General features: G+C 34.5%; 1 protein-coding gene across 1 annotated transcript in view; it reads left to right on the plus strand.

The window, feature by feature from the left end:
- The window catches only part of LOC112394249 (protein PTHB1), a gene marked incomplete at its 3' end in the record, with an annotated part of 222,556 nt that overhangs the window by 84,485 nt on the left and 126,630 nt on the right, over positions 1-11,441 (plus strand). The window contains exon 6 of the mRNA XM_024736986.1: positions 9,097-9,271. Coding sequence (XP_024592754.1) covers positions 9,097-9,271 — 175 coding nt within the window. The remainder of the gene's footprint in view (positions 1-9,096; positions 9,272-11,441) is intronic.

The raw sequence follows: 11,441 nt of genomic DNA on the forward strand, positions 1-11,441 counted from the left end.
CTGCTTCTTTTTATACAATGACCATTTTAGGATTGAGAGTTAACAATATATAAAAAGCAAATATTTAGCTTTTGGTGTTTTTGCTTTATTGGACTGTTAATATTGCAAATGAAGAATGTACAAAATGAAGAGGTATTTAAATTTTCTTTCTTTTTTAAATGATTTTTTTGGGGAGAGTTTTCTGGATTTCTTATCATGGCTGGTTATTACCTTGAGAAGTTTACCTCACTTTGAAACCAGTTATTTAAAAAAAATATATCTCCAACATTATACTCACCCTTTAAGAATTTTCCTTTTGGATGAGAGAGAAGAAAGGAATGCTAATAAATAATGGGCTCTGCTGTATGATATCATCTATCTTGTCTTTCGTATGTCACTCAGGGTCATCCTGCAAAAAACGTCAATAAAAGAGAGTCAGGGTGGGGGGTAGGGGAAGAAAATGGGTATGTGTGTGTTGGGGGAGGGTACAGAGGCAGAGACAGCTCATTCCCAAATAGAGCTTTCTGACACACCCATAATGTACTTCTTTAGAGATTTCTTCAATAGTTATCATGTTAGAGAAATTGCTGTTTTGAGGAAAGTATACTTAAAATGGACAGAAAATCGTCTTGAATAGACAGCAGTTCACACAGACCTAGGTTTTTAGAGATTTTCCAAAGTTCTTGAAGTCTTAAAAATCCTTTGCTTTGGCAAAAAGTGTGAATTTCTGATTTGGTGTGTGCTCCTTCCCACATTAAATTTTATCCTTTTTGGTCTGAAGGATTTTTTTTCCTCTCAATTTTAAGTTTTTCACATAATTTGGTCTGTAAGGAAACAGGTAATCCAGTAATCTCAAACACTTACCATTTATTGAATGCTTATTAGGTACCAGCCAGTATGCATTTTTATTGTATTTTATTCTTACAGTAGCACCATTACAATCTTCTCCTCATACGACTGCTGTACAGATGAGGAAATCTAATAGAGCTTTCAGGGCTAAAATAAGGTTGCAGCAAATGTGGACTTAAGTTGTGGCTTTGCCATCAGTTCTGATGAGCATGCCTGCCATCTTCATCAGCAGTATCTCCCTCCACTCAACACCCTCCCTCAGAGTTTACTGCTCTTATTCCTCTTCAAACAGAGCTTTCTTATAATCCTATAATCCAGGTCTCTGAATGGTGGGCTTTCTGCTTTTGCTTCTCTGAACGTTTGGCAAACTCTTTCTCAGCCTGCAAAACCCAAGTGTTATTTCTGTTCTGAAGCTTTTCTTCATCCTTCCAGATACGATTAATCATGCTTCCATAGCCTTTGTACGCCTCTGTTCTTACATTGTTATAACTCCCGTATTCACTGAACTTTCTGAGGGTAGCGACCGTCTCTCCTAGCATATACTAGGTACAGCAAATGTTTGTGGAATTTGTTGAATGAATGTGAATTCTGGAGAATGTTATCAAATCTTTCATGATCATTACATCTGACAAAGTAATTCACCCAATATTTTGTGGATGCAAGTGATAATATAATATTTAGGGCCTTCTTTTAAACTCTAACATTGCATTCATATTGAATCTATCACATGTAATGCTAATTTAATGAATGGTTATAATTTCTTTATAATATGTTATTAACCTTGTTCACAGTTTAGGGGGGAAGATAGTGATAAATAGCTTAGTGGAACACACACTAGTGGTCTTTGTGAGGCTATTAAAATTCCTATTAAAATGAGAACATTAAAATGTCAAAAGTCAAGTTCATAGGCAAAGTTAGTATGTAGACCCAATTTTTATTTTCCTCAGTCTTAATTAGTCTCATGAATTATTTATTGGCATAACACTTAAATAATAGTTGAGAATTTGTGTAATTTTTCTGCATTACATATTTAAAAATATTAGCCATTTAGCTCAACACATGTATCCTATTTGTTTCCTCTGTTTTCTTAGGGCTTTAAATAAATTTTATTTATTTATTTATAACTGAGGTTTTAAACTTCGAATCTACTTGAATATTGCATTATTATTAGACACGAATTACTTTTCAAATGCTCAAATAAAAAAGAATATGAGGGAGAGAGTAATAAGAAAGAAGCTAGCTATTCTTTTATTCAATTAATTACCAATTATTAATTTTTAAGCATAGCCAAATAGTAGCATGTATCTCAAAACAATGATGATAGTTTTATTTCTATAATGATATGAGTGAAAAGGCACAAAATGATATGTAGTGGCAAGTTTACTATCCTGCAAGCTCTAGAAATCCATCTACCATTGTTTTTAAGGCAATATCTGTTGAAATCCTACTCTGAACATTTTTGTGTCTCTGCTCATAGTAAACATGTTGTATCATTTTTGAGTTAAGTTTGCAATAAAGATTAATAAGTTAGTGTTTCAGTTTTTCTGTAACAACAACAACAAAACCTTTTTCTGTGCATGAAGTGCATGCATAAAACGAGCGGAAGTTCCACAGACTTTTGGACTCTTCTGTTCTTATGTATAAGTCTCTTGATGTTTCCTGTCTGCCTTTTTGACTACCTGTACAGCTGTTTTTCATGTGTTTTTCAGACTTGGAGAAAGACCAAGTATTTTTGACAGCTGTATGCTGAACTGCAATGTATGCTTGGCCACAGGTCACGTTTGCATTTCTTCGATTGTATTTTTACTCAGTGTGTAAAAGAAATATGAGCATAGAGAGATTCAGAAAACATGTAGCATGCTGAGTAATGGTAGTCTTCTTCTCCACTTACTCTGCTACATAGATTCCAAAGGAAGAAAAAGACAGCAGAAAAATGGAGGAAATGGTATTCAGAACTACCCTCCATGGGGCCCTTGTTGCTATAATAATGAATGATGGAAAATGCTCTGGGTTATGCATGGTGGAAAGAACTGAGCACAGGGACACACACACACACACACACACACACACACACACACACACACACACACACTCTGCTACAGACCATTTTAGTGAACAGACTATAATTTAGTAAAGAAAAGTGTTAATCTAGCAGTCAGTTCAACATGTAATTGATTACCAATTTATGCATCATGTTAAAGCTTTGTCTATATGATATGTTAACACCAGGAAATGAGACACACTTCTTAATAAATATTCATCTCATGAGGCTGCCATAATGGAACTTTCCTGCCTCCACCCACCCATCCCCACAGGCACAAAAGTTTTTCATTGCCTTTGAGAATGAAAAATACTGATTTCCAAAGTTCTTTCAAAATGATTTTGGTAGGTCCTTTGTCAGTTTGTTCCTAGATCTTTCAAATAGTATTTCAAATCACAATGCTTATTTTTCTGTCATCATGGTTATGATTAATGAGATAAACATCCAGATTTTAAATTCTGATGAAATCTCCACCCTTCCTAGTTATTTCAACTTTAAAAGATATTTTTTCCCCTGTATTATTTAGGCATAATTTTTGAGGGAACATTACTTAGCTATTGTCATCTTTTCAATCTGTTGCTTTTACATTTCATACCCTCAAGTTGGTAGAACTTGATCCATTGTATTGGATCAAATCTAACTGCCTCTGTATCTTTTTCTAATATGTTCTTTTTCTCTTGCAGAAATTTCCTCTGCTTTTACCTTTGATCTCTTTTCATTCTACTTATCCTTCTCAGTCTAGGTATCCTTCTCAACTGAGAGGTAGGATACATCCTACCTCTACCATGAAACCTTTCCCAGGAAGTTCACTGTAATGAGGCTCTCTGATTTTCTATAGTGCTTAGTCAGTTTCACATCATTTAGATGTTATATGTTAACTTACGTTATTTAAAAAAAATGGATCCCGTGCAGTAAAATGGAGTCAGATTCTGACTTGAGTACTAGCTGTCATTTTTTAATTCTTTGACATTAGACAAATTATTTAAGCTCTGTGGGTTTCAGTCTTCTCATGTGTAAAATGGGACTATTGTTATTAAAGATTATAGCTATATGCTACATAAGTGTTTAGCACAAAGGCGGGAATATAACAGGTGCTCAGTCAGTGGCAGTAGTAGTTATTTGCTGTTGTTCTATATTTCTTACAGCTCCTAATATAATACTGAGGATGTGGTAAAGACTCTGTGAGTATGGTTCATGGCTAGGTCATTTAAATAGCTCCTGGAATCCCATCGCTTTTATGAAATCTTCCTGTTGGCTCTGTTCTATTAGAACTACAAAACTTTCATGGCTTCTCTGGACTGTTCTTTCTGTTCTCATTATCAGTAAGGGGAGCCTTTGGTATGTATTCTGAAGTGGCTTCCAATACAGTGATTTGAAGGATTTATTTATTTATTTTTGAGTAATGTTTTGGATCGATCCCTACATTTTTCTAATCGTCAGTGGCTAGGATTGTAATAAATAAAGCATTTTTCATGTACTTAAAATGCAGTATGTGAATTGCATATAATAAAGTCTCAGCCAGTCTGAGCTGCAGATGAATAAAGTATTTTGCCTAGCTTACTTCAGTTCAACAGACATTTATTAATGTATCTCCTATGTGCCAGGCATTTTCTAATTGTTGGATTTACAGAGATGAATAAGATATACCTTCTTGCCGTTGAGTTTAAGCTAGGGCTAATGAGAGACACAAAAACAGATAATTTCAATCAGTGATTAGTTGTAAGATGACGGTAAGGATGGGGCTCTGTGGGATCACAGATGGAGGGTAATTGAAGGGAAAGAGAAGATTTCTGGGAAGACATGAGCTTCAGTGTGTGATGTCTCTCAGAGGACAAATGGGTTGATGCACTTGATTCAGGGACAGAGAGCGAACTCAGCTTCAATATTTATGAGAATTTATTGCCTATAAAGTCCATGGATAGGTTTGGCTCCAAGTGCGGCTTGATGCACTGGCTTAAACAGTGTCTTCCATGGCCCTCTTAACTACACCCTTGTAAAAGCCTAAAGGCTTCTGTGATTCCAGACCTTATCCTCCTCACATATTACTCCCCAGGGGGAAGAGTCAGTTTTTCTTTAGTTTCAGCTCAGTTTAGGGATTTAGTTTCTTTCATTGGCTGTAAATTATAACCATCCCTTAACTAATCACTGTGACTAGTGGGATACTAATTAGTTTATATAAGTCAGGGCCTACCTACTCTCAAGCTTAGAATGAAGTCAGTCTCATTCAAGCCTCATGGCTAAAGATGGGAGGAGAGGGCAATGGATGACCAGGAGGCATCCAGCAAATGTTCACTATCCCAGGGGAAGAAAAGTGTAAGAAGTTTTTTGGAAAGGAAATAACATAAGCAAAAGCAAGGAAGTATGCACCATTACAATGTATGTGGGAAACAGCAAGTAGTTAAATATTAATACAACATTTAGTATGAGACTTAGAAAATAATTATAAAATAATAATGCGATACAGTATTTAACACCTGCTGGATCTAGTTTCCGTACATTACTTAATTTAATTCTCACAACAGCTAACTAAGTTAGGTACACCATCTTGCAGATAAGGAAACTTGAGCCCAAATTCACTGCTAATAATTGGTTGAACTGGACTCAAACTCAGATTATCTGACTCTAGAGGCAGCCCATGTGGGGTTATATCTCCCCTATATTGCTAGAGTTTCAGGAAATAAGACTTCCTATATCATGCTAAGGAGCCAAGTGTTCTCTGGGGCTCAAGTTTTCTTCAAGCTCTAGCTCTTTGTCATACCATGCGAAAGCAGTAGTTCTCAAACTTTAGCATGCATCCAATAGCCTCTAGGGCTTGTTAAAACCTAGACTTGGGCCCTATCATCATAGTTTCTGATTCCATAGGTATAGAGTGGGACCCTAGGATTTGCATTTCTAAGAATTTCCTAGACAATGCTGATGCTGGTGGTCTGGGAACCACACTTTGAGGACGACTTCTTTAAGGTCTTCGGGAGACTGGAAGATTTGTCGTTCAGAGACATTCAACATATTGAAATGAACTCAAATTTTATTGTACTTCTGCTTGGAAGTATACATGCCTTGACCTCACATTCTTTAATAATACAGAGAATATATTTTGGTTACAGTAATATCCTCCCCCATAGGTCAAGGTCATTGCATGTGTTTCATTGATTGGATTTCTTCTGTCTCTGATTCTTAACTTATTAAGATTAGATTTATTGCTCTCCTCCTAAGTCCTGCTCAATTTACTAGTGCTCAGTTCCCTCCTTGGTGGTTAAAAAAGTGCATTTGTATACTAAAGGAATATATTTGAACACTTTATTTGTTTACATTTTTATTGTGAAAAAATTTAAATATCAGAACAAGTAACATGAATGTCCATTTTTCCACCATTTAGAGTCAACAGTTGTAAATGTATATACATGTATACACACACTTTTTTTCTTTTGATGAACCATTTGAAAGTAAGTTACAGATCTTATGCCACTTCACTCATAACTATTGCAGAACACATTTTCTGATAAGAACATTCTCATATGTAATCACAATACCATAATTACACTTAAGAAAATTAAAAATAATTTCCTAATGTTATCTAGCATGCAGTCACATTCCAATTTCCCCAGTTGTCCCAATGTCTTCTATATCTGATTGTTTTTTGGTATCAGGGTCCAATCAAGTGAAATTAAATTTTAAGAGTCAGTAAAGCTGGATGGATCTTTATGCTCAGATAAGTTCTGTGTTATTTAAGATATAAGTTTCATTGCTTTAATAAAGACCAAACTTAATTAAGGAAGATGTTTGTTTCTGTCAGATTTAACCACCTGGAGATAAAGTGGTCCAGGACTGGTAGGCAGCTCTGTTGTTCTCAATATGTGGCTTCTATCTTTGAGGCCAAGATAGCTGTTCCAGCCCTACCATCATGCTGGGAAGAGGGGAAGGGAGTGCATACTCAGTCCTTTTAAGGGTAAGTCTGGGTGTTGCACATATCACCCTGCTCCCATCTCATTGGCGAGAAAGTACTCATATGATGTATCTGTCACAGAGGCCTGGAGATACAGGCTTTATCCTAACTGGATGGCCATGAGTCTAGTGATAATTCAAGTACCAAAAGAAAGAATGGCTCTTAGGGGGAGCCGTTAGCATCTCGGCCACAAGTTTGTTTTTGCAAATGACTAAACTATGCTAAACTGTATTAAATCCATTTAATAGCTACTAGTACATTATAATATGACATTTCTCTTTTTGAGATATATAGGTCTAGTAATTGCTTCTAAGCTGAGCCCTGTTATTCTTTTTTGAATTATTTGATATATATTTTATAGATTTCCTGTTGTCTTCTTTTTTGTTGGGGCATAGCTGTCACTGCTCACAGCTATCAGTGTTTTCATACCTTTTCTAATTTGCTATTTTCTTTTCTCTGGGCTGGGGAAGCAGGTAATGATAACCATTATAATGATGCTATGATTTCTTGTGTTTTATGTGTGCTACACAGTGTTAGAGACTATTAAATCTTATCTCTAACTTTGGAGCTCTTAGGCAAATATACTCATTTTATAAACTAGGAGGCTGAAGCTCCTGGAATATCAGTAACTTGTTTATGAGAACTGCAACTGTTCGAACCATAATTAAAATAAGAATCGATGCCCTGAGTGAGACCTGGGAATCCTACCTGTAAAAAGTTTGCATGATTTTCATTACAAAGACTTTGCAGCATCTATTTTGACTATTTAGAGGCATGTTTATACTTTTTCAATTTTGCTTGGTACAGACAGGAGGATTGCTATATAGTTAAATTCTGGATAGATGAGGTACTCTTTGTCTGAATATATCTCTGTGAATACACTCGTACAGCAAGTATATACATGCAGCATCCATACAAACTCATATCTTTTTTTATGAAAACTTTAATAAGCATAGTAGATAAAGAATAGATTTAAAAAGCTTAAAACAATGACTGAAAAACCTACTATGCCTTATAAAAGAATTTGAGCTTTGAGGGGATACTCTTCAAAACAGCATTAACATGAACAATCCCTTTCTCTCTAGCGATCCCAGAGTGGTTCAGATGTGTATTTTGTGAATATATGCTAAGACAATATTCAACCTGAAACATCTCTGAGACTATTTAAAGTTGTTAAATGTATTGAATCAATTAAGATGGGATAGAGTATGTTGCAGTAACAAGCACCCCAAAGGTCTCAGTTTGTTTTCTTTTTAAAAAAACTCCTTTGTCAACATATTTTCATTTTTAAAAATTGCCCTTATATCCATACTCAGATACAATAATAAGACTACCATCCATTTCTATGCAATTTAATTTCTTTTTGAGCAAAGTATTCTTTAAATTTCAAAATTTAGGGTTAACTGTATTGGCACTGGTATCCAAGGTAAAATAGAATAGTTACTACACGACTTACTGTATATGGTAAGTATGGGTTAGAGATGACAAATTAATTAGAAGATTGACCTTTTGTTTATTCTCTTAATGAGTAACTTAATTTTTCTTTGACATCGTTCTTCCCTATATAATAGATTATAGGATACACTAATCACACTAGCAGAACATGAAAAGTTATAGCCACTAGATCTTTCTCAGATTAGGGATACTATACTGTAACATAGAAATCATCATCATTATCATCATCTCAGTATATTTTAAGAACTGTGAATTTTGTAGTTAATGTTTACAGACTAATAGTAGAAGACACTTCAAAATCAATCGATAGTTTAGGGCAATCAGTGACTAGTGTTATTCGGTATTAGTCATTTTCTCTCCCAACAGTGCTCAACACTGTGATTTGTATAAAACTGGTGCTTAATACATGTCTATGGATTTGGTCTGCTGTGTTTGACTGATGTCTAAGTCATTTGAAAGTATGGGGCTGACGTACTATGAAGAAAAGGCATCGTGTAGAACCGTTTATATTTCTGATTTTGGAAAAAATGATATCTTGCAGAGTCATGATTGTTCTCAGGTATTCTCTTGAGCTACGGATTTTAGCTCAAATAATGAAAATAAATGTATTTAAAACTATAGACATATTATGAATAATGAAAAAATTGGGAAATGTGTAGATAGTGATATACAATAATCTTATAGCTTCATCAGTTTGAGATTTAAAATTTAAATTGCCCATTTTGTCCCTTGGGGAAAAAGTTAACTGACATATTTGTGGTGAATAGTGATAAAATCATTACATTCATAAAAAGAATAAGTTACCTAATTTCCTGTAATTCTTCTTTAGGTCGCGATTTAATTTGTATCCAGTCTATGGATGGAATGCTGATGGTGTTTGAGCAGGAGAGCTATGCTTTTGGGAGGTTTCTCCCTGGTTCTCTTTTACCTGGCCCTCTTGCTTACAGTTCCCGTACAGATTCCTTCATTACTGTTTCATCCTGCCGACAAGTGGAAAGTTACAAGTAAGTTTGGATCTTGAATCTTTGGAATCATGGTTTTTTATGTGTATGCTGCTGATAATTTCTTATCCACAAAGAGCTTGAATATTGCAAATGAAAAAGAGAGTGGTTTCTCTGATAAAATGTAATTGTGGTGTCTTAGAGGATATCATTTACATATCATAAAACATTTGAAAGGCAGTATAGTGCACAGATTGAGAGGAAGGATTTGGAGAGAGGCACACCTGGATTGGAGTCCTGATTTTGCTACTCACAGCTGTTTGATGGTCAGTGTCCTTATCCTGAATGTAAAGGAGGTAATAACATCTATTTCGACAAATTTGTTAAAAGAATTAAGTGTATGTCAAGTTACCACCCCATAGAAAATGCTCAATAATTATTGCGATTGTTCCTTGAATTATAAATAATAAAACACTGTCTGAGTGAAAAAAAGCCAGGTACAAATACATATATAGAATGATTTTATAAAAAAAAAGAATGTATATGACATAGGAAGAATACTGGCAAGAAGTACAAGTGTGTTTATTAATGTTTTTAAAAGAACAGCTTACAGAAGTGAAGTATGAAAATGACCCTATGAAAACAGCTTATACTTTTTGCTAGAAATTCATATTGATTTTGGTGAATTGTGTTTCAGAGAGACCGTTTTCTTCTCTACCAGCTAAATTTCAATACAAATTATGGTTTTGAGTTTTTGGAGGCTGTGTTTTTTACTGGAAGGGAGAATGGGAAAAAAAGTAAAAATCCATTCTGGGAAAAGAAATAGACTTGGAGAATTATAATATTTTAAGTAACTTTATTGTTGTTATCTTACTGATGGCAGCATTTAGAACTTTAAACATCTAAGCAACACTTCATTATAGCCTTTCAGTATTATTTTTGGCCACATGATTTTTCCCAAGGCAGGAAGAAAATATAAATTCATCAGGCAACAGATGTAAATTTTTGCCTTCAAGTTTTATTATTGTGTATATTGCAAGTTAATGTAGTTTTCTCTTAATAAGTGACAATCTACATTCTGAGAATTATTGTTAAGGCATTGAGGATTTAAAACTCTGAAAATAAGCAAAATGTTTGTGAGTAAGCAGAAGTTAACTGATGGAGGTAGTGTATCATTATGTCATATTCATCCTACAACTCCTATGGCGCTTGTCCAAAGGAGATGAGTGAGTTGTGGCATTGCTACTGATAATAAATAAAATATCATAATTATTATGAGAAGCTGGGAAAAATACCTGTATAATTCATTCAATCCTGCCAAAACTTAAGCAATATTGAGAAGATCTGCTTTTCACCTTTCCACCCAGTTCTTGCCAAGTAGGGTGATACTAGCAGTGTTACACTGGGGTCATGATACAAAGATGTGAGGGGGGGAGGGGAAAAAAAAAGATGTGAATATTCCATGACTTACTCTTTGAAATATGGGAATAGGAATTAATTTGGTAATAACTCTAGGAGTGATTGGATGAGAAAACAATGTGTAGGTTTCCTTAATGTGAAGGTTTAATCTCACAGAAACTCATACTGTTTTAACTGTGGTAATTCTCCAACATTCTGATCTATTAAATTCATCTCCATCTAAGACTAAAAAAGTGCACACTTTATTTATTATGTGGATCTTTTAAAATGGTAAAAATGCATGGGATATGTGATTATTGTGAAATGATGACAATCAAGAGGGTTTATAACATTGAGTAGTATGTTGTATTTATATATACTTTCAACTTTAATAGATTAAATGGTAATCACAGGTGTAATTTAGGATGGGAGAAAGCAGGAAAACTGTAAGTTTGGTTTTTGGAGCCTTCATTAAATCTATTTATAATCAGTTAAAAATATAATCAGTTAATAGAGAAGGCTTTTAAGACATAATTCACTTTCATTTTTGATATTGATGTTTAATTACTTTAAAAACAGATCAATTATGTTCAAATAGGAACGAGAGAAGGCTATGAGTCTCGAACTTCAGTGTGCATAAGATCATCTGAGCATCCTTTTATGAAATGCACATTTGCACGTTCTTAATCCCCAACCCCTTAGATTTTGATTTAGTAGGTTTGGGGAAAAGACCAAGAAATCATCACAAATACACACCCCAGGTGATTCTAATTCAGGACATACTTTGAGTGTTGTTTTTCTTTTGAAGTGAGAGTTTTTTTTTTTTTTTTTTTGG

The sequence above is a fragment of the Neophocaena asiaeorientalis genome, unplaced genomic scaffold (assembly GCF_003031525.2).
Source record: "Neophocaena asiaeorientalis asiaeorientalis breed wild unplaced genomic scaffold, Neophocaena_asiaeorientalis_V1.1 scaffold612, whole genome shotgun sequence".
In the NCBI taxonomy this organism is placed as follows: Eukaryota; Metazoa; Chordata; class Mammalia; order Artiodactyla; family Phocoenidae; genus Neophocaena; species Neophocaena asiaeorientalis.